Source organism: Filicampus tigris, chromosome 15 (assembly GCF_054856515.1).
Source record: "Filicampus tigris isolate MCC_2025a chromosome 15, RoL_Ftig_1.0, whole genome shotgun sequence".
Taxonomy (NCBI): domain Eukaryota; kingdom Metazoa; phylum Chordata; class Actinopteri; order Syngnathiformes; family Syngnathidae; genus Filicampus; species Filicampus tigris.
Window position 1 is genome coordinate 3,011,208 of NC_141231.1, and position 25,024 is coordinate 3,036,231.

The following is a 25,024-nucleotide window of genomic DNA, read 5'->3' on the forward strand; positions in this document are numbered from 1 at the left end:
TTTTAGAGGAACAAGTATCCATACTTACAAAGAAATATCGGTCTGTGAGATAGGAATAAAACCAGTCAAAAACATGTGTTGCAACGTCATATTGGAGTTTGCGTCTTCACTGAATTCCTGTTATCCAACTAAATGACTCAACATGTTATATCATTTTGGTAACAAATAAATAAGATCAAAGCCAAATTGTAATAAAGTACATACGTGTGTTGCTTGGTTGTGAATCCATAGGAATCATCATTTTGCCTCGTGTTCCTCTCCTGGCAGCCAAGGATCTTTCCAGAGTAGAAATACAGCTTGACGTTTCATCACCGTCTGCTCCTGTAACGTTAAATCAGCTTGCTACATTTTCCTTAAAAGTGTTGTTTGGAACACAGGATGAATTTAGGTTTACTTTGAATTTGTGGTTCAACTTTTGAAGCCTCTCAGAGAACATATTTTACCATATTAAGTCATGCTTAGTATCAAAGCGGGTAGAGGATTACAAAAGATTGAAATGGCTTTAATTTCAATGAGTTCTCTTTTGTACATTTCCTGTGTAGCAATAGCATCAGCTAATATTAAGAGAAGTGCAAAATATAATACACATGTAACCTGCACCTGAGTGGCTACTCTTGCTGCCCATCTGGCTCTCCGATTGGCTGTGGGCAACCTGGGGAAGGTCCTGGCAAGACTGGATGGGAGAATCGTGCCCAGATGGGGCCACACTGGGAGCTTTCTCAATGTTCTTCATCTCCATCTCCTCATGATGGATCCAGAGGTCAGGAGGTCGTAAATCCTTCTGGCTGCCCTTCCTCTTACTGGCGGTGTGGCTTGCTCTTTTCCTGCAAAAGGGGGCACCCCCAAAAAAAGTCTGGGTGAATGTGGATGGACGGAATGTAAAATGGGAAATTGAAAGGATACACAACAGGGTCTGTGTTGACTCTGAAAATTACTGTAAATCTTCAGAATGTTGACATACATAAAGTGCGTTTTGCAAGTCACACACCAGGCGTCTTAATTGAAATATGCAAATTAATAAAACAACAATTCTTAATAATTAAATAGATAAACAAAAAGACACATTTTCATGGAAATTAATAGTAGAGCATATTGCTTGTAAAATGACTTTCCATTTAATCCAATTCTGTACAAATTTCACTTTAAAAAGTGCTGCTTACTACAGGTTATTTATTATTCATGATAAGGACAGATAAAGGATGGGCATTCATTTAGGGTGCATTTGGAAATTCATTCTGACCTACTCTGACTAACTCTGAAATTGCAAGTGTTCAGAGAGGCAGAATATGATCCCTTTTGCTGAATTTCGAACACTCCTCTTTGGCGTTGTTCTGCCAAGGCATTTCTCCAGTCACTGCTTGGAGACTGTAATTGTACTCTTTGTAGCTCCTCTTTATACCCTAAGATAAAGTTACTCTTCTTCTCATTCAGTTGAGTCTTTCATTCAGGGGTCAGTCAGGGTTTGTTGTTGGGAAAAAAATTGCAAAGGATTTTCCTCACAGAAATTAATGTAGATAGTGATGCAATTGGTCAGACCATCAATGTCCCCATAAGCTGCACAATAGGTCTCAATCTATGGTGTTAAAACAGTCCCTTAGCTGCTCTCATGCCTCTTCAGTCCAGGGGTCTCACTTATCAAAGAGTGCATAGCATTCCTACTAAAGGTATATGGCAAAAAAAGTCGGACCTATCAAACTGTGTGTAAACACACTTGTAAGATCTTTTCCCTTGATGAGTCCCATAACGTGGATCACAACCTCCTCTATATGCCTAACTCTATCCATACATAATCAATGCAAAGCAGTGCATTGAAATAAATTAGCCATGCTGGCCAATGCATTGTGAAGGCTGATTAATGACAACAATGCTCATCAGTGCAGTGGAAACAAGGAAGGGAATATTGTTTGATGGCCTTGGCAGAGTACAATAAAAAAATTAAAAAAATGCGACAGGCAAAACAGAAGTAGAGAAAAAAAACAAAGAAAAGAATTGCGACCCATCACAGTGTTGCTGCTACTATAGTGAGGACAGCTGTGGGTGCCTACTCACTCACAGGGGCTGACAAATAATTGGGAACGCAAATGTCGCTGCACTGAAAAAAGTCTACAATTTACGTAATTTCTCAACATCGGTTGTACACGATTCGAATGTAGTTAACTGACATACAATACTGTATATTGTTCTATTGTTTTCTAAGAGAAAAGGGAAAACAATGTCAGTTTACCACATCTTAATCACGTGCAAGCACAGATGGGAAATTCGGAAATGTGGGTCCAGAATGCAAAAACCCTGTCACAGTTTGTCTTGAGCCACAGGTGCTTCTAATCAACTGAGATCGTTTACCTGCAAGTTGAGACAGGTTTTTTTAGGACTTTTTTTTATTTGGCGTAATGTCGCAGATGGAGACATCAACATGACTGAGAAATGACCCGTATGAGCACTGTTGAGTTTTTTTATCGCAAACAAAATACAACATGAAAAAGCAACGATAAAATAAAACAATGTTTTTGCGTCCTTTTTTTATTCCTCTTAAATTGAGAGCGGTGAATCCAGAAGTTAACCCGATTTCATCCCTCGTAGGTAGCCACCCCCCCTCTCGTCCACTGCAATAGTGCGCACGCCACACACCAACATGATCTTGCAATTAAACACTTTAATTATCCCTGAAGGGCACTTTCAAAGGCATTAGCAGCAACCTTACAAAAGAACAGACAAACCATTAAAAATATATGGTCGCATTAAACCTGTGTATACATACAGCAAATATATATATATATACATTTTAGATACTCCATGATTAACGTTAGTCATTAAGTGAAACTGTATGAACTGTATGAGAGGCCTAATGTTCAATTCACCATCTCAAAAACCACTACACACACAAATACCACTGTATCACTAGAGTTCCTTGTCTCCAAATTTTGCATACAGGTGGATGATATCTGGAGATGTGCACACTTGGACAATTTTTTTTTTGATAGGTTACACACTTTTATGCAGGACGTTGCCTGAATTTCTATCGTAGTTAGATTTTATTTTTCGTTTTCAGTTTTATTTTTTCATTTAGTTACTCTTAAGGTTTCAGAGCGGGTTTGTTACTTTAAACAAAAAAAAATTCTCTCCAAAAAGCTTCGTTTTAGTTTTTACTAGTTTTAGTATTAGTTTTTATTAAATTTGCGTATTTCTTGTGTACATAATAAAAGCAAAATCACGATAAGTATTGTGTACTAAAAACTCAAAAACATACAAAAAAAAATCAATCTACAACTCAAATTCAGGTACTGCACAAAAGTCCAAAGACTTTGAAGTACAATAAATGCAGTACATAATACTGCTTCTGAAATTAGATACATCACAACTCTAACGTCTTAAAGCTACGACTCGCTTTCTGTCCCTTTTATTTGCCAGTCTGCCAACTTCTAAAGTGGATTTGTGGCTTGCATTCCTGTTGAGAAGTATTCCACACACAACATTACAAGCCATTTGCCCACTTGCTTTTACAGTGCGTCGTAGTCTAATTGGATGGACAGATGGATGGCCGTGCTGTAATACTGAAATCCCGTATATTCTGGACTATAGGCCGCACCTTTATATAAACTGCACCCACTCTATTTTAATATAAATAATAATGAAAAAACAATATCTAAGCCGAACCTATCTACGTTGACAAATTTTATATTTACTGCATTTACAGGACGATTTTGTACTGTAAATGTCTGAACACATTCTTTCCTAACAGTGCCTTTTAACATGGCAGCAATTTTGCTGATTAAAACAGAACAGAACCAAGGGAAAATAAGCAGCACTTATCTTCATTCCACTGCCCGCTGTCACTCTAGTTTGTCAGTTAACGTCCACCTTTTATTGCTTTACTTCTGCATACCACCCAATGCAATGCCTAGTGCTTAACCTAGTGCGTAGTGCCCTGGCCTATTGAACTCCTCCACCTGCAGTCACATCCTATTAATGGCAATTGTATTGTATTGTATTGTAATTCCGGTTAGAGCACCTCTAGCGGTGGAAGAAAAATCCACAGAATAGCCGCACCTTTATATAAGCCGCACGGTTCAAAACCTAGGAAAAAAATAGTGGCTTATAGTCCGGAAAATACGTTAAATACATTTAAAATCAAGCCCAATGGCTCATGTATTAAATTAATTGACAAAGGTCAAAACGAAGGACATTTTCACTATAATTACAGCTTTTTGTTAGTATTGTAAACGTTAAATGTAATTTCAATACCTGTCAAGTTGTACACTTTCGGCACAAGGTGGAAACACCTGTTCAAACAAGTATGCTGTACATCGCTGATTTCCATTCACGTGACAGCAGCCATTGAAAAATAATGTGTAAGATTATATACAGATAAGTAAAGGCAAATTACAACTTTTGTAAGATTCAGTACAGCCCGGGGTTGACATGCAGGTATGAATTTCAGCTAGCTTTTGTTTTTTTAAATAAAACGCATTTTTGTTTTTATTTTATATTGTTAACAAAAACGTTTTTTCAGTTTTAGTTTTAGTTATTTCGTTGGCAGGAAGTTGTTTCTACATTTTTCAGGTCCTGTTATGTACACAAGTGGCGTTGATAAATGAGACCCAAGATCTTCATGGTTTTCTTTTGTGGTGGTTGTGATCATAGCCATGAGTGGGACGTTAGCATAAATTAGATCCAGTGTTCTATTGTCTCTTGTGTGGCAGTCCGCATACTATGTGAACTTGTGGAGAGTGCCAGAGAGCGAGACATGATTAAAGTCGCCGGATATGATGATGTTGGCCGCTTGTCTGCAGCATAGACACAGTGGTGTGGATGCGTTCACGCACAGCAGTAGCAGTTAGGGATGTACACCTCCACGACATGTGAGTCACAAAGTATTGTATGTAGTATTGCCGGGCCCTGACTGCTAGGCGCTGACTGCTAGGTGCTCGATGTCTGTGCTACAGAGCTGCTCTTTGATGTGCCCATGGTTACACCACCTGTAGTGAAAAAACGCGCACACAATCCCCGCTTTTCTTCTTGCCACTCTCTGCCAGTTTGCAGTCTGCACGGTCAAGTGTGAAACTCTTCATGGTGACAAGAGCGTGTGGTGTGTCCTGGTCCAACTATGTCATGGTAAAACATATCAAACTGCTTTTTGTGTAATCTTGCTTCAGCTTGCTCAATATCGATAGCTTGTCTATCTTATCTATCTTATTTGGCAGAGAGCAGAATTTCCCATGGTGATAGTTGGTCGACATGGTTTATTTGTCTTTGTCTGTCTTTCTGTCTCTATCTCTCTCTCTGTGTGCTTGACATCATCAGCCCTGCAGCCTCTTCTTTTCCCCTTTATCTCCGCTGGGATCTCATGTTTCTTGGTGAGAAGAAGTCCAGTGTGTTGGAGGGCCAGTAGCTGCTACCGGGAGTAGACAATAGCGCTATGGATGAAGCTGAAGGGCTCATCCAAGCAGACTCAAAATGTCAAAAAAAACTGTGTAAAAACAATGGCAAGAGTTAGCAGATTTGAATTCCTTGCCATCGTTGCACAATTATATACAGCTTTAAATATAATTGCTTTACTACAGAGCTGCTGTCCAATTAGTTGAATGTTTTAAAATATATTTTTAGTGGAGCATATACAGTACGTCAGCGCCGCACAACCGTCATCAGTGATTGCATGTCTGTGTGTCTTTTGTATAAATTATATTAGTTGTTGGTCTTTTATAGTAACAGTTAGAATATTTCAGCCACTTGACCCCGGCAAGCGGTGGGGCCTTTGCCTGGATGATGCATAACATTGAATTTTACATGCTACAGTTGTACATTATGTTGTGCCTGAAGGCAAATACACCCATGTTAACAGGAATAGAGTCTGTCAGATAAATCCATCCATCATAAATAAAATGGGCCCAGATCATTGTTGTTGAATATAACAGATATCGAGGAAGGATGTTTATAGGTCAGACAGGTCTCTGTACTACCAACTGAAACATCATTAAAAAAAATGAAAAATATGCTACTGACTGACTATAGAAGAGAAAACATGACATATATATATGAACTTCCAGAGCAAATTCTGTGAAAAGAGCCAACTGAATTAAAACAGATACAGACAGACTTGACAACTTGAAATCCTGATGTGGAATTAAATCAACTTAAACAGAAACGTGAAGAAAATCTAAAATAAAAGGAAATACTTTGCGGGGAACAAAAAGAGAGAAACTTATGAGGTTTGAAGTAAGCTCCTGTTTCGTGAATAGAAACATTCATTTTAGCCTGTGTAAGAAAAAGGACCAAATAGCTACAGTATACAAAACAGTCAGAGCCTATCATTTGCCATCTGCTGTTTTACATTCACAGATGCTTACTGACATCTCAAAGATAAAATTGATGTCTTACTTGCGCTGTTGGGCGGAGGAGCGTCGTGTACACATGAGCGCCACAATAACCACTACGACCACAGTGATGGCTCCCACAGAAACCACAATGATGACCAAAAGGTTACTATTATTTTGTGGAGTAGCACTGCCATGTGGTGGATGCATTTGACCAATGGGAGAATCTGAAAAAGAAGAAGTAGAGATTGATATTAATATAGTACCATTAACGATTAATGTTGTATATATTGCTACTGCCACTATTACAAAAGCAAATATGTACTTCCATACATTTTATAAATCCTGAATATAGAGTGGTTGTCTTCTGATGGGAATGCTCTCTGGTCAACTGGAATCTTTTTGTTTTGCTTTGAACAACTCTGTTAGTCTGTCAGCCTTACATAGCTCCAAATGACCAAGTGAACACTTTGCATGGCAGCTCTGTATCATCACTCCCAATGTGCATGAGTGTTTGTGTGTGTACATGAATGAAGTAGCATTACAAAAACCCTCTACAATGTACAATACAGATATATAGCTGTATTTGTTTTAAACTCCAACTCACAGCTATTTAGTTAATCGCTCTCACGGGTGACGTTTCCACACTATTCAGCCTGACAGTGTGCCACAACTTGACTGCTCAATCTGTATGTTTGACCCTTTTCAGTGTTGTGACTGCCACCTTGAAAAAGATACTTTATGGATGACTTGATTTGAAAAGTAGATACATAAATTACAAGTTAATTTATCAGTTACATTCAGCAGTTACATTGGAAGTGCATTTTTCACAGTAAAATTTAGGAATAAGGTATGTATATATACATATGTATACATATGTATATATATATATATATATATATATATATATATATATATATATATATATATATATATGTATATATATATATATATATATATATATACAAAATTTTATAATGCACTCAGTTAACTCAGTTTTATTTACTTCCTGTTGCAGCTGACCTGTGCTCACTGTGCAGCCAAACTTTGAGGAGAGTCACTGTCACAAAGATGGACTTTTACGTAGTTTTACTTTAAAAAGTTGGTCGACAGCTCATTGGAGAAATTCAAAATAGTTTGCACACTTTACAAAGTCAAATTCAAATACCATATTAGTCCATTTTTGGTCGTTCAACTGTTGTATTTTACAGGAAAATAATCGTATTCAAGGATCAAAGGAAGCTATTAGAACAGGCTTTGAATCAAAGTATACTGTTATTTTTTTTTCCACATTAATTCCAAGATTTAAGTAAATATCGGTTCCAAGCTTCGTAAAAAAATGTGAGTTGCAAAATGCGATTAATCGCGATCAATTATGGAAAATTTTGTAATTAATTGGTTAAAAAATTTAATCACTTGACAGCACCAATTAAAATATTAAGAATAAATTATAAAAAAGTAATAAAGTAGTATTAAGTAATATTACTAATAAAGTTAAATGACTAGTAAAGTAATATTAAAACGATTCAAAATAAAGAATAAACCTGCCTTTCTTATATACACTCTTTTGACATTTACCACAAAAAAATTGAGCTCCTTTGCATAAGTCTTCTTTAAACCTTTTAAATATTAGTAACAAAACACTGTGCATTAATAATATTCAGACCCACTATAGCAGTTTTACTTTCTTTTCATCGGCCATCTGAGCTACAATGAGACACTTGGGTTGACACGCAGCTGTTATGACTTTGGTGCGGCTCTGCCCCAGGTGGGAAATAAAATATTAAATGGTTCCACGTAGCCCCTGATATGTGCTCGCGTACCCCTGGTTGGGAAACACTGTTATAAGGCATGGACATGAGATGAGTCGTAAATGCGCTGAAAATGTGACAACACACATACGTGACATCGCTCCCTCAGACTGAGATGTGAAGTTGAAGATGCCTCACTATATTCAAGCTTTCAATACCAGAGTTTCCCTTTCTTAGATATTCCACAGTTGTTTATTGAGTGCCTTTAGTGAGCATTAAGGTTTTAGGAATCAGGTGACCGAGCTTTGGCTCAAGTTTGAATAAGACACAGATCAAATATTCAGGTTGGCAATAAAACAACTGTAAATAGCAAGTAAAGGTTAGAAAATACTTTTCGTCAAACCATACATCATAATCACTACTGTCTATTAGCTAGTGAGGGAGAGACGCAGACACAGATCGAGATGTTAAGGAGGTGATAGTATTACGTATTATGTAATATGCACAGTCATTAATTTACTCGTCTTTTGAGCAAAGAGAGAGAAAATAAGAAGAACCCAACGATGAAACCTTGTGGGAGGCACATGAAAAGTACACAGGAATGTTAGAGAGTGAGATCAAGAGAGTGTCAGCAGAAACAAAGCATGAACAGGGTCAAAAACTGAAATTAGAATGAAAAGATGAAATAATGAACAAGAAAAAAAGTGGAGCATTGGTGGGAGAGACACATGAGAAGGGACTGAGAAAAGACAGAGAAATGATTGTGACACAGAGAAAAAGGCAGTTGTACCTCTTTCACCATTTCCCTGAACTTGCTAAAGTCACTTGTCTCCCTCAATGAAAACCACTATCCATCACATCTTACAACTAAAGCAAATGGGAATGCAATATAACTTTCAGGTCCTGAAGACAAGATTTCATCATCTTACAGTCTTAAATTGTTTCTACCTTTCATTTCATTCTGCACTTAGAGCAACACAATGTAGTGAATGTGAAGGTAGATATACACAGTAGCTAACAATGTGAAATGCACATTGAACTCTTAACCAAAATCAAACCAAGAGGTCAAAAGGTGTTTAGCAGCTCATGTCACAATTTTCAGGTGTCCATTTACACAGCTAAAACATTTAATTACTCTTTTTTTCTAAATTATTTCATTAGAGATACAGGGGGATACCTGGATATAATAAAATATGTTCCTTTTTCCGATCATTGAAATGGATTTACCAGTTTTAAATCATCCATTTATTTTCTACTGCATGAAGAGGAAATCAACCCAAACATTTTTTTTTAAGTATATGTTCCCAGCAGGCCCACTAGTTGAAACACAGCATTCTGATTAATATTGGGTTTGTGGAATAGGAGTTAAGCAGCAAAATCCACCCGTTTTTAGCCATCTCAGGGGGCGGCCATTTTGTCACTTCTGTCGACCGAAGATTACATCATAACGGCTCAGGCCGCCCGCAGAGATTGCGAAAAACGGGTTGATTAACTCTTATTCCACAAACGCAATATTTATCAGAATGCCTTGTTTCAACTAGTGGGTTTGCACATTTTAATGTGTGAAATACACACTGAAAATCCATTCAAGCACAGGGAGGACATGAAAACTCCACAACCAAAAATATACATAACGGACTCTATTTCAGTGCTGAGTGCAAATCTAGCACAAAGCTCAGTCTGTGTTTATGTGTTGAGTTTTCTTTCCTTTGGTACTTTGTAAGACTTTACACAGGTAAGAATTGCGCGTAACACGACGTTTGCACCTTTGTGTGCCATTATGAGATGAAAGTAGTGTTTTCCCGGCCAATCCTAGCGACGTCCCTCATTTTCATAAAAATCAGGGGGTCCAAGCGCAGTATGCCAGCGTATGCCATGTTTGACATTGAGGAAAGAAGAAATAGACTTGCTGGGGTCTGTGCAATAAACTGCAAGACCTCCCATTGTGGATGATGTAGTTAGCCGCACATGTGACGTGGGCAAATGGACACTGCATCACTTTTTTTTCCACAAAAAATGTGATGATAGGAGTTGCAAGTTTTTTTTTTTCCAAGGTCTCTTTCCAATGTATTTTTCAACAATTAATCTTCATTATAACAAACAATATCAGAGCTGTTATGCATTCTAGAATACCGAGGTAAAGGCAAATGAAGCATTAATTCATATATAAACTTATTAAATATGTTGATGTGCAGTTTGAAAAGCGCTGACCGCGACAACATAATTCTGCCACACAGTTGTGGTGTAAACATAAGTATACTATACTGAAAAGGCCCAAACTCAAGTGCAGATTACAACAATAATGTAAACAAATCAGTATTTTTGACTGTTCCTACACATCACTTTGTTCCATCAAGCACGAAATAAACTCAATTTAACATATAGATGGATAAATAAATATCAATACAATTAAATCTTATCCGATCTCCAGTTAGTAACATAACACACGCCATCCGGGAGTAAACGTAAGATCATGCCAATTTATGACGTCATATCAAACTATGACATCCACCACACATGAATTTGTCTGCCTCCACCTCCATCAAATACACAACAATTGTGTTACACCACCAGTGCCATGAGTTTTGCTTTTCCAGATTCTAGTCTACTTTTTGTAACTAAATTTGCAAATGTTCAGGGTGCGGCAGGAACAGGGTGCGGCAGGGTGAGGCGTAGTGTCTACCAAATTCACTAAGACGCTGAACTACACAATTACCCCGGCACAAACATGACGATGCGCTCGTTTTTAGGCTCAGCATAGACTACTTTGCTACCAAATTGTCGGATGAGTTGGGTGTAAGGAAACTCCGTACATCGGAACGCCCAGTGGGTCACAACATTGCCCCAAACACAGTAGACTAGACTTGCGCACGAATACGCCCGTTTTTACGCTGAGCAGTTAATGGTTTCAGCAGTAAAGAGTTCCCTGATATCCCGTGAATAGAAATTGGGAGAAAATGTAAACAGTTTCGGTCATGCTGACCTTTGACAGAAAATGCTGCTGTTGAGAGGTCTTGCAACAAGCTTATATTAGAGCAAAACAGGTCAGATCACAGTGACTGTCACATTGCTGTGACCTGATGGAAACAGTCAGAGATGAATCTCTCAACTGGTAGTTTCTCAGTGAGAGGCAGCTTAGCAATACGAAGACAAAGATGCGTTAAAGATGAAATATGGTCAACCTGAGGAATGAGCCTTTGCCCTCAGTGACCTGGCATCCTCCAGGCGTAGGAGGGCTCAGGTCAGAGAGGATGAATTTATGATCGCCTCTGGCAGTAGCACCACCAACAATGCCGACAAAACATTTGTCTCCAGACACACACGCACACATGCGCACACGCACGCACACACAAATCAGATCACTCTCAAAAACCCTGCAGTGATATTCTTAAAATAATACAGACATTGACTTCTGACCTCCATCGAATCGCTTTGTTTTCAAGCAAGACCATTAAAATACAAGACTCAAAATAACTTTGCTTTTTTTTGAGGAGCAGTTTTGCTATTCAATGACTCCATTTGAGGAGCAACTTTCCAAATTTTGAGGAGCAATTATTTTGCTCGTTAATCTCAGGACCGGAAGCAATGATTTTATTAAATAATAAAACTACAAAAATATAAAGTTGAATGTAGGGCTGCAGCTAAGAAATATTCGAGTATTCGAGCATCCTATTGAAAATGTATTTGAATACTTGAGTATTCGGATAAAGTATATATTTAGTTGGTTAAACAGCAATTATGAATACAGAAGAGTAAAAGAAAAAGACATTTCACTTTATAAAGAAGGACCAATTTCAGAGCTGCAAACCAACAAAAACTAATTTCAAAAACAATTCCTTGGTATATGCATATTTAAAAAAAAGTATTACTGTTGGACAGTCATTGCAGTATTTTATGCAATAGGATAAAACAAATTGTGCATACTTTAATTGCACTACATATTAATTTCTCTGTAATCATAAGTGTGAATAAATAAATCTTCCAAGATAGGCGTGTTGATTACATGACACGGTGCTTGCCACATACATGTCTGTTTGCAGTATTGACCTTCAATGTGTTTATATGAGGTGCAAAATGCTAATTTTGACTTGCAAACTGTGATTTGAACCTGCTTAATTTGAGCCTTGAACTCTATTACATGTTACAGTATATGCTACTGTTTTCCAATCCTACCGTACCGTAAAATACCATACTTACCTACCTACTGTGTTTTATGTTTTTATATTATTAATTTATTGATTTAAGTGTCTTTATGTTTGATTATTACTTTATGTACAGCAATTTGTATGCAGCAGAGGTTGGCACTTGTTTCTAAAGTGCTTTGTAAATAAAATGAATAGTAAAATAACATTTAAAAAAATATCCAGTGAGTAGTGATTACTTTGTAAAAAGATTAGCCAGTGTCATCATTACAAATAATTAGACAGTACAGTACATGGTATCATCATTATGTGTGAAAAGGTACAGTCCCAAGAAAATGGGAAAATAATAACTATTGTTGTAATAAAATCAGAAAATAATAAACTTGCAGATAAAACATAAGATTAGTCATTATACTATGATTTATAGTATATCGTATGATGTTGCTATTTCATTACATTGTTGAATTTTTGATTGCGCAGGTAACCACATTTCCTCCATGAAAATTTGCTATGATTACAATAACTTATAAAAATATAAAATGTAAATGTATACAGTTCAAACACTGATTCCTGAGATTTTATAGAGAAAATGATGCAAACACTATGTAAATAATCAATTATATAATGCAATTACAGTAGATTTAGAACCACACATGAAATTACAACTGAGCGTTATTAGGTCCAATTCAGATATATTTGTAACATAGTCCAGTTCAGTGAAGTTCCTTGTGTATATGTTTTACCATTTATGCTGCTCCTGTCAATTAGGTTGCTATCAGATGGCCAGTAGGCATGGTCTCCTCCTCCTCGACCTGGAAGACCCAAACATAACAGAAGAATTTGAAATGAATTGAATTTCTTGACACAAATACTGATTTATATTACGTTAAAAAAAGGCTGTTTTGTTCATTGACTTAGAGTTGCGGTCAGAAATGTAAACTGATTATTGGCATGGTTGTTTTTAATGTCTTATTTAATATGTTCAAATTTACACTTTGTTGGATTCCCTCCCCCCATCGACACAGGGTCAAAATGATACATTTGGGGCCTATTTTCGTAGACAGGTGCACGTGGGCCGGGTCAAGTCTAGGTTGCCGTGTTTGGGAATTTGTCAGAATGCGCTGTGCCTCGCTGGGTATTCAGACAGAGCGAGGGCAGTTTCTACTACACGCCCCCAGCACACCTGACAATTTGGTGACTGAAAGTAGACTAGAGTTTAGGCCAGGTGAAACCAGGTCTAAAAGCTATGGCACAGGTGGTGTAACGGGATTTTGGTGGATTTTAACCATCTGCAGACAGACAGATTGTGCAATCCACTGATACGTGTGTTGGATGTCATCGTATTTCATTCATAAATATGTCATCAGTATGCATTAAACCCTCTGAATTATTGTAGAAATGAAGGCGAAGCATGGGGCGCACACACAGATGCACGATTGAGGGTGGAAGGCAGTCTAAGTGCCCACTTCGCAGACTCAAACATTTAAAAAAATTAATCAAAATCTTTTCATAAATAATGCTGTAACTTCTAGAATTTACTTCTAACTTGATGCCTTGCCCTATTAACTTGTATTAACTTATATAACGAATTAGTTTCTGCGGTCTGAAAGGGGCTTCTAATTTGTTACTGATCAGGATTGACTGCAGTTGGTACTTTCGGCTTGCCAGCATTAACATAAAAAAAAAAAAGGTGTGACAGCTCTCATTGTCATTATATTGCCCAGTTCCGAGAACAATCAAAATTCCTGGGAAATCAGTAAAGATCCAGGAAAGAGAAATAACAACTGATACAAGTTGGGGGCAATTTCTAAACAACTTCTGATACCTAGATTATCAGTGCAAACAATAAGATGTAAGTAAAAGTTAGTTGGACAAAAGTGATATTCCACCAGAACAATGAACCAAAAGATCACATCAAAACTGGTCTGGAATGCCTAAATGTGCTTCCGGAATGACCTGGCCAAAACCTCAACCTCAAGCCTATCAAACATTTGTTGAATATCCTTAAAAGCCAGGTCCCTGCCAGGAAACCTAGTCATTTTGATTAATTGCCCCAATTCTGCCGAGAAGAATGGTCAACTATCCTGCCAGATTGTTTTTATTTTATCGTGATTATTGTAATTTTTTTTAACTATGTACCACACTGTTTTACCGCTGTAGCTTTTGTTTTATAGTGCTCTATGAATAAATTTGAGTAAGGTTGAGAAATGTGTTAATGTATGCAAAACACACCCCCACACCCCCACCCCCACACAACCACCCCCCACCCCCCCGCACTCACACACACACACACACACACACACACGTATATATATATATATATATATATATATATATATATATATATATATATATGGCCAAAGTACTCATTAACAAACATTTTGTCAAATATTAGTGGAGGTGTATGGAGAGTATACAGTACACACACAACAAATGCAGGCATGCTATAGTATTACATCTAAGGATAAAGTAAAGATTAAGTCAATCTTCCTTCTTGAACGCCAATGTACTCCACACTCTCCTGTAACCCATCAATTCACCTGGTATAAATAATTCAGGCCCCCATGATATTATACAGATGGAATAATTGTATTGATTTAGAATTACAGCCTTGACTAAACAAAGAAGAAAAGGCAACATAACTGGTTCGTTGAGGATTGTACTATTCTAAGACACCCTAAACATTTCTTTGAAAGCCAGTGAGCATTTGCTTGAGAAGCTGTCATCAATTTATGGAATTATAGAATAGAATGCCTAATGTAGGACATGTATATTATTCTTCAACGATTGACAGCCATTGTGAAGACCAAAATGACTTATTAGTTAGGTTAATGCAACATGAGCCATTGTACTGGATGTCAAGTGTAAGTTACTGTATCAAATTAAGTGTCATGTATTTTCTTTTTGGACATGTTAACGTATCAATGGCTGTATGGTGTATTGTATACAATTAGAAAGAAATCCAATGAAAAAATATAAAGTTTCATTTTAACTTGAATAAGGTCATATATGCAGCAACCAATAACCAGAGCACCACTTACACACGTCCTATTGAAGTCATAGCATTTTTGCATAGTGCAGTTGTGTGGCAGTTCTTTGATGTGTGCTCTTTGCCATTCCTTTGTCCTGATGTTTAATGTTGACTAGCAAAACACAGTCTACTCTATTTCTCTTCTGGGCTGAAAATGAAAACCACCATACAAATTAAGCACTGTGTTTCAAGAGATATTGGCATGTGCGGTGGATAGGATGCGGTGTTCTAAAGCATGTAAATTGGATTATGAAATTGATTTCTAGCTTCAACTCATGTCAACACCATAATAAAAACACGACATTAGGTTTTTGCAGTCCATGTAAAGAAGGCATGTATATGGAAATCCATTTTTCAAAAGGTTTCACGGATGTAAGAGATAGCAAGCACTGAAAAAGAAACCATGGAAAGTCAATAGAATCCAATAACTTTGGGCATCTATTCATTTTCAGAACCACTTATTTCAAACACAGTAACTGCTGACCCACCCACATATGTTTGAATTATGCGCCAGTAAGAGCCAAGGATGATGACATTCGAAAGTGGTTAACTGGAAAAATGGGAACTATACATCAGGTAAACAAAGCCTGATGTATATATATAATATATATTGGGAAGGCGATAGAAAAGTTTTTATCTTGACACTTCTCTCCTATCATGTCAACCGTCACTCGTCCTCTTTTAGGCGAATCGTTATGTTTCTTATGAAGGCAAACGTAGAATAATAAGGCAGCCTGATTTGGACAAAATGGACAAAAACTTTCACTTAACATGCTTGTTCCACACAGCTACCAACAGGTGGCAGCCTGACCAGCTCATTAGGGAAGTGATAATCATGATACATAGTCATCAAACATGATAAACTTACGGTACAAAATTAAATCAAACAGTTAATGAAAATTAATAAATAATGACATAGGTAATTATAGCCTCCATGGCTTTGACTAAGATACACCGCTGAGTGTCGTTCTCACAAAGGGATTACGAGGAGTAATTAAAACTCATTCAATCCCAAATACATATTTATATGTCTTGTCCAGCCAGAATTTATTTATATATTTTTAAAATTTCTTCCAACATTAGAGTAAAAGAGGGTCTAAAAATGTCTGGTACTGAATGAGTTAACGGAAGACGGATAAGCCATGCTAACTGCTAAACTAAACTAATATCGGGAAATACTGGAATTAAGTGTTTGGATGACTGAGTTTGATCCTGGCGAGCGAAAAAAACAGAATGTGTAATGTCACGTCAAGACAACAACGGCCGTGCACAACATGGAAAGTGTACAAAGACTGTCAGAAATCGACTCAGAAGGCAATATTTTAAACTCATCTGAGGCGATCCATGTGTTTGATGAGTTTGGGGAAGAGGAGGTTGTTGGCGTGATGTATGTTGGACCATAATTGTAGGAGCCAGATGCTCAGGATGAGGAAAGTGTTGTGCCTGAACGATCGAACATGGAGTGCACTGAGAGTTTAGTGGGTTGGTGTTCCACATTGTCAAATTAGCGTTATTTCTTGTCACATTGTGATAGTACTAGGAGGCACAACTAAGGTATATTTAATAAATCATAAAACTCAAGTGAATTTATAATAAGATTGACTTGATTGGCAGTTTTCCAAAAGGATGTGGCATGTTCATTCATTAACAGTCTTGTCAGCTCATGGTGTAGTGCATATATGTCAAAGTCAAGGCCCGCTGGCCACATACGGCCCGCGAGAAGGTTTTCTACGGCCCCTGGGATGATAATGCTTTATTATTAGATACGGCCCGCAGACCGCAGCAAGCCGGTGTGGGTAGCAGATGTGATCGGGTCTTCGCGCCTGCCGATGACACCACGCTTTAAAATATATTGTAGCATCTTCCAAGAACACAGACGTAGTTTAATTACCACGTTTTTATTAGTCCAACCGGCAACTGTGGGCCGCAGCTGACGCCAATGCAGTACGAAAACCGTTCAGTCAAAAAAGTGCAACGGCCCTTCTCCTCCGCTCCTCTTGCTTTCATCCCCTCCCAGCCAGCGAGCCGCGCGATGCATTCACTAACCTCGGAAACAACACAACCCGGCAAAACACAAATTCGACCATAACACAGATAACCCAATTTGTTACACGACAGTATTTCTGTAATATATTTCTTTACATCTATGTTTGCCACTGCTTGGCTGTTGTGTTTGCTAAATATAAAATAAAATAACAAACATCACCGCTACTTTAGCGAGAATCGTCCTTCGGTCGTCTACGTGCCTACTGAAGACTTCATGGCACTGTTTCGTGGCTTTCAGAATCGGATTGTGGTGAAAAGTTATTCAAAGTAAAACACGCTTTATTATGAAATACTTCATGTTAGTAAACCTTTATATTAGTAATTGTTGGCATTTGATAAATTCATTGAGTTTTGACGTAGTGTTGAGATGTCCCACATTGTGAGCAGGCGTTGAATGCTCCTCGAGCGCTAAGTGTTGATAGTGACTCGTTTTTTCTTTTTCCTCCTTCGACACAGCTCGTAGTTTGTTCGTGCCAGCAAACTCAGTAGTTGCAGATTGCCCGTGTTTCACCACGTTTGTGGTTGTGTGTAAATGTTAAAAGGTGAGTTTAATCATTTAAGTTCGTGTCAAGTAACTGCTGTACATAATAGCATAGATATGTTCTCGTGAGGTGGCACGGTGGTCGACTGGTTAGCACGTCCGCCTCACAGTTCAGAGGTTGTGGGTTCGATCCCGGCTCCGGCCTCCCTGTGTGGAGTTTGCATGTTCTCCCCGTGCCTGCGTGGGTTTTCTCCGGGTACTCCGGTTTCCTCCCACATTCCAAAAACATGCTTGGTAGGTTGATTGGACACTCTAAATTGCCCCTAGGTGTGATTGTGAGTGCGGATGTTTGTTTGTCTCTGTGTGCCCCGCGATTGGCAACCGATTCAGGGTGTCCCGCGCCTACTGCCCGAAGACACCTGGGATAGGCTCCAGCATGCCCGCGACCATTGTGAGGACAAGCGGTATAGATAATGGATGGATGGATGGATGTTCTCGTGAGTGATGTCATGTTGATGAACACTAGTTCGTTATTTCGGCTAGTATGCTAACTATTCTAGTGATGAATCGTGTGAATGTGTATTGTATGTATTGTTTGGCTGTTTAATTGCTTAATACAGTGAATTGTAATTTTTAGGCATATTGTTAACCAATGGATGCGCATTGGATGATGCAGACCACAATAAATAGACGTGTTAATTGGAATACGGGCCTGTGTTCTCTGACAGGAGCACCACATCCATACCTTGCCACTCTAAAATAGAGTCAGCTGGAGAGATCATACCAATCATATGATCCTCTCCATTTTCCTTCACATTACGCACAGTTCATACAATCTTGCAGCCGAAGGAACGCAAACGTTCCGCTGATCTTGTTTCAGAAGACGGGCAGCAGCTTCTTCTCGGTTCATAAGCGGAAGTGACGTACGAGCTTCCTCGCAAAAGTAGCACTAATGTACTTTATATTATTTTTTGTTTAGTAACTCCGAACATAAAAACACAACAACCAGGGGGGTGACAAACAGAGGCAAAGAAATATTTTACAGAAATATAAAGCATGACATCATCAACGGCACGAAGGACCCGATCCAATCTGGACATTTTTAAACATTTCAATGAACATTCTATCAGTCCGGCCCTCGGCTTGTCGCAAATTTTTTTTTTTGGCCCTCCATCCATTTGACTTTGACACCCCTGGTGGGTAGAGAGTTAGCTCCGATCGTGCGCTGCTGCCTTTGTGTCACGGGTTCAAATACAGCTCTCTACCTTTATATTAGGTATATAAATTTACAATTTTTTGCAGCCAGTCGGGAGCTATAAATGAGACGTTTGGTTTTGAGCGTTGGCCTGAACGTGAACAATGCATCGCAACACAGCGCTGAGGCATTTCGCCGAAAAACGCGACAACAACGACAAAGAGCAATTAAAGGGACAAGCAACAATGCAGTACAATGGGTTACTTTCGACTTGATCTCTTCAAGTGACGTCACTCGCCGAAGATTACCGGAGATTGCCGAACATTTGCATTTCGTTGTTAAACCTGTTGCTATGTGTCTAATTATGAATCTGGGTGGGTTGCGTCACAAAAACTAACAAAAGTATGCTTGAAATGGTTTTAGCCCTTAGTATTACTAACTAAAGATGGTTGGCCAAGTTTACTTCACATTTGGTCTTTAAAGTGTCCGGAGAGAAAATCATCTATAATAATGCTTCACACATAGCTAAACATGACCGGAAATGTTTTGATTATGTTACGGCGCACTGTATGTCACCTGTGAGGAGTGGCCTGGAAGATTAAAAGTATAATACATTAAATATATACTTGTAATATCACTAATAAGGTTTTTTTTTCACAATACACTCCTGAGTTTTGATTCTTACATGTGAGATCTACGCAATTAAAAAAAAATCACATTAGTTGATCTCATCTTTTTTTTTTTTTTAAATCAATTTCTGCCTGCAAGCTATTTTTTTATGCCTCTTATTTAGACATATGTTTATTTTGACAAAAATATGTAGATAACCGTGTCTCTTTCGTTTACATATCGTCGCTGTCCTGTGAAAAACACTTACATCCAATTTTGGATTTTTTTTTTAATTTTCACATTAATGCGATGTCTGTAACGCGGAAAAACCATTCACGTAAAAATAAGAAACTTGAATAAAATGGACATAAGTGTTTTTCACATGACAGCGAAGATATGATGATTTTATATTGCAGCACTACTGGATGCATTTCTCATGCATCAGGTCTGTTTAATGTTACTTCAAAATAAATTGAGAAAAGGTAAGCAGTCATACTGGGATGTATAAGCTTTGATAGAATAACTGAAAATATATATATGCTGGCCTATTGTTATCGTGGTGTAAAATGGCCTATATCCTGACAGACATTTTTTTTATTTTGTCTAGCCTGATGTATAGGTCCCAATTTCATAAAAGGCTTAATTAATCAAATGTTTCATATGGTTCATAATTTGTACAAGATGGTAATTCCACATAACATCACACATGAAAATATACTACAGTGTCTGTTATGTTTTTGAAGTTAGTCCAGTGGGAAACTTAAAAGTTTAGTGTTGCAACACCGACGAAGCTCCCTCACTAGCAGCACAACCCAATTTGCTTTCAGTTTTCTGGGGCTGATGAAGAGAACCCGAGAGCAGAGCATCTATTAAGATTGAGCTAATTTCAGCTCTCTTCAATTGTCTCCCATATGTCGGCATTAATAATGACAAAGGTTCTCCATCTACTCGTTTTTTATTCCTCTGTGTTAGAAGAAAAAACATTTCCCTATGCAAGGTTTCCTCTTCAACTTTCATTTTCTCAAATGATTCATCTACTTCATCTACTTTCCGAGCCGTATCCCTCCTGTTTTCTGCTGTAGTCATTTTCCAAATCCACCTACCTTGATCATTAGCCATCTTGTCTGGATGCTCCACTGAAAGATAAACAAATAGTATTTTAACCAAATAATTAAAGACCGGAGCACATTCATAGGTAAAGTTTTGTCCTTGCACACATTCCACCTATTTTCTGCAGTTTTGTTGTGCACTGTGTAATGGAAAAAAAATGTTTTATTTTCTTTTCTTTTGTATGGACCGTCATAGCTTCTATTCTGACATACCTTTGGCTGTTCTAAAGTGGACAGGTTCGGACAGCGGACCAACTCCTTTGGCGTTCTTAGCTTGGATCCGGAAGTAATACACCGTGTCAAGGTTTAGATCAACAACCTGATGGGTCAGCCGGTCGCCACTGATCGTTTCCATTACCCAGTCATCTATTGGCATGTTTTTGTCCAGGGTATAATACAGGATATAACCTGCAATGGGTGAATAAAAAATGTTTATGAAACGTATAACATAACAAGTGGTTCACAAGCTAGTGTGTCAATGTGTAATATCGTGTACAGTATATGTAATTTAAAATGATATTCAAAATCACATTTTTCCAGTGAGACATACGATATTATTTAAACTAAGAATTGAAATCGAATGTGTACAATTTGAGGCATAATACATTAAAAAAAACAAAGCAACTAAATCTACCCGTGATGTATAAATGGCAATCATTTTGCGGTACAGTTCTGCAATTTCTGGAGACAGTGTTTGATTCATTCATTGGAAAATTGCAGCAGAGCTCGTTAAAACAGACACGATTGTCCAGAGGAAATATGTGTGTGTGTGCGCGTGCGTGTACTGTATATACACCCTATTCACACTGAACACTTGTACTCTCTAATAGTGTTGATTTAATGAGAAGTACTATATGTCATATCTTAACATTCAGTGGGTTAATCAAAATCATAATAACCCCACCAAGTAGACATAATAACTATTTCTAACATTATCTTGAACACTCACCTGTGATCCGTCCGTTTGCCTCCATCGGTGGTTGCCAGCTGATTAAAATGGCTCGGGGCCGTCCCTCCCGACTGATCACTGTCAAGTCTTTGGGAGCAGAGCTTGGAGCTGCCAACAAAGCATGAACAAATTATGAAATCAAGCAAGATAAAACATGTTTCACTCTCATAAATTCCATGCTTCAGCTGAAATTTGATTAGAATAAGATAACTGAAATTGATGGAATAGTTTACAATTTAGGGGCATTCACGTGATCATATCAATAATTACTAGGGGTGTAACGGTACGCTAAATCACATTTTGGTTTGGTTCGGTTTCTTGGAAACTTCGGTTCGGTATATTTTCGGTACAAAAAAAAGACAGATTTTTTTTCTAATATGTTTATTTTGAAAAGATGACAAGTAAACGGTATATTCTTTAGAAAAAAATAAATAAAAGTGAACTATTCGGGAGATCTAAGAAATTACACCAGAATAAAAAATACATTAACAATAAAAATCTCTTGATTTGAAATTATCAAGACACTGAAATCTTTAAACACTCAGCAACAACAGCCTATGACTATGACGCATCTAAGTATTATGTCATGCACGTCTACAAACATGTTTTCAGGTTCCAAATACATTAAAAAATAAACAAAAACGGTGCTTGCTGAGCTTAGATCAGAAACAAGATGCTTTTTCACTTAGTTTTGAATGGGTTACCAGTTGTCACAGTAAAATGCTGTAACCACCAAAGTATGTAGTAGGTACTGTAGCTGTTCCAGCAGTGTTGGATTTTTACCATAGTGTTGTTGTTGCTTGATATTGAACGTTTAACCAACTGGAACAATATGAGTTGTTGCAGATGTTCAGTAGGGAAAGTGATATCATGCATCATATAGGTCTGTCCTAAGTCAAGCATCAAGCAGTTGATCAGCCTAAATAAATTGTATTATGTTTCTATATGGCAATATCCGATTCCAGGATACACAACACAAACAACTGAAACAGCAGAGAACAAGTAATAAAAAATGGATCTTTTTTCTACGTAGAATACTGCATGTCAGAATTCATCAAAAGTCTTGTGAGGATAAGCGGTATAGACAATGGATGGATGGATGAACAGTGTGAATGGTCACAACATGCTCATTAGGCTTTCACATATGCTGGCCAGCAGAATCACAAAGATGGCACCACAATGAAATGAGGTCAATAACCCGATCACACTGCACTGAACACTAAGTCACATTAGCATGTCAGCAATCATACAGCATGAAGGTGGCAGACCAAGGCATTTTTAATGGGTGCATATACTGTATTCATATTCATATTTTATGACACTGAATAAGGGCCAAGTGAAATTACGTCTTGATACTGTATAGTCAAACATGCCCTTTGCTCAGGCAATGTTCTTACAAAGTGTTTTAGAAAAAAAATGTTGTTGCCTTTTGTTCTGTGCAGTGTATAAAGTTAATAATCTAAACAAGCCCTGCCTATATATATCTATATATGTGTGTATCTCTCTCTCTCTCTCTCTCTCTCTCTCTATATATATATATATATATATATATATATATATATATAAATATATATATATATATATATATATATATATATATATATATATATATATATATATATATCCATCCATTATCTATAACGCTTATCCTCACAAGGGTGCGTGCTGGAGCCTATCCCAGCAGTCTTTGGGCAGTAGGCAGGGGACACCCTGAATTGGTTGCCAGCCAATCGCAGGGCACACAAAGACAAACATCCGCACTCACAATCACACCTTTGGGCAATTTAGAGAGTCCAATCAACTTACCATGCATGTTTTTGGAATGTGGGAAGAAACCGGAGTACCCGGAGAAACCCCACGCAGGCACGGGGAGAACATGCAAACTCCACACAGGGAGGCCGGGGCGGGGATCGAACCCACGACCTCTGAACTGTGAGGCGGACGTGCTAACCAGTCGACCACCGTGCCGCCTATATATACATATATATAATGTATACATTTTATATACTGAATATTAACACCGCAGATTCTTTACATTATTTGACCTAATACATTCCTGTAGCGAAAGTGAGATCATAATTTTGTCTGGTAATTTTTAACTCACAGATGTGATCAAGCTACAGTACACTAGTATAAAGTTGTTTGAGCAAAGTTGTATTAATAATAATATTGTACCATATTGTGTATGTGGCGCTCTGGTAGATGTAATCTGGTATAATATGCTTCTGCCTTTCATTTAGATGGCACAGTTTTGATTACCAGTCAGTTCTCCAATATCGAGCTACTGCCTGTCCAGAGCTTGGATTCAAAAAGGGGGAGTTGCGTCAAGGTGCACACCCGGCGAAAAAACTGTGCCAAACACATCATACGAGTGACTCGCTGTGGCGACCCCTGTTGTGATGAGCCGAATGTCACTTTCTTCTGTATTGTACTGTATATGTGGCAAAGGTAGCAGAAAACAGCACTGACAGATTAATAGGGTCCCAATTTTATGGCATCGTCAATGAAATGTGGGACCCAGGCCTTTTTAGAAAATGAGAAGCTAACTCTACAGTAATGTGAAAGCAAAGTCATCACCATCGCAACATTAGCAAGTTATCACAGGAATGAATGTTTTATTATTTGTGATAATCATGGCAGACTACTATCATAAATTTGATCACACACTAATAACAATTATGAACACATGAAATGAGATGCAAAAAGATGCAGTATTTCCTATTTTGTTGCAAAGATGTGACCAGTGTGTGTGTTTTGGAAGAGTATGTGCAGAGTCGGTGGGCCACTGCAGGGAGTGAATGCACTGCGTCCGTCTGCTCCTTCTGAATGTCAATGTATTCCAGCACACCCCAAGGGAACTGACAGGGTAATGCTGTTCACGCTTAATTGGGTGACAAATCCAACAAACATGATTGTAAACACACTGAAAGGGATACCTTGACATTTTGATTTCAGTCAGTTCTGTGTTTCATTGTTGTAGACAATTGCCATGTTGTTGCTGCAGGGTGGTATGGGGAACACCAAATTCATGGTTTCTGTTAATCCTTATTACAACTAATCACTTTTCAGGGGGTAAACACAGGGTGGGGGCAAGTTAAACATTTGAATGACGGTAAGAACACTTCCTGAAGGTGCAGAATGATAACAATTTTCAGATAAAATCTTCGATAGGGAATCCTGGAGGTCTTATTCCCTCAGCGTTCTTCATTTCATTGAAATATGGGTACATTCCAAATGACAATAAAGGGACTAAAAATTGTAATGGACCAAGGTGGATGCATTTTTTTTTTAAAAACAGAGTTCACACTAATTTGTACTTAAATATCATGATTGTTCATGAATGTTATGGAAACACCCAAACCGTTATTTGAGGGGAACTGTTTTCAAGTATATAGTCAAA

General features: G+C 37.9%; 1 protein-coding gene across 2 annotated transcripts in view; it reads right to left on the reverse strand.

The window, feature by feature from the left end:
• Positions 1 to 25,024, reverse strand: part of dcc (DCC netrin 1 receptor) — a 368,958-nt gene that overhangs the window by 80,355 nt on the left and 263,579 nt on the right. For both annotated transcript variants that reach the window (XM_086054077.1, XM_086054076.1), the window contains exons 19-25: positions 21,625 to 21,732; positions 20,889 to 21,083; positions 20,670 to 20,702; positions 12,948 to 13,016; positions 6,376 to 6,538; positions 601 to 824; positions 205 to 321 (exon numbers count right to left, since the gene is read on the reverse strand). In XM_086054077.1, coding sequence (XP_085910203.1) covers positions 205 to 321; positions 601 to 824; positions 6,376 to 6,538; positions 12,948 to 13,016; positions 20,670 to 20,702; positions 20,889 to 21,083; positions 21,625 to 21,732 — 909 coding nt within the window. The remainder of the gene's footprint in view (positions 1 to 204; positions 322 to 600; positions 825 to 6,375; positions 6,539 to 12,947; positions 13,017 to 20,669; positions 20,703 to 20,888; positions 21,084 to 21,624; positions 21,733 to 25,024) is intronic.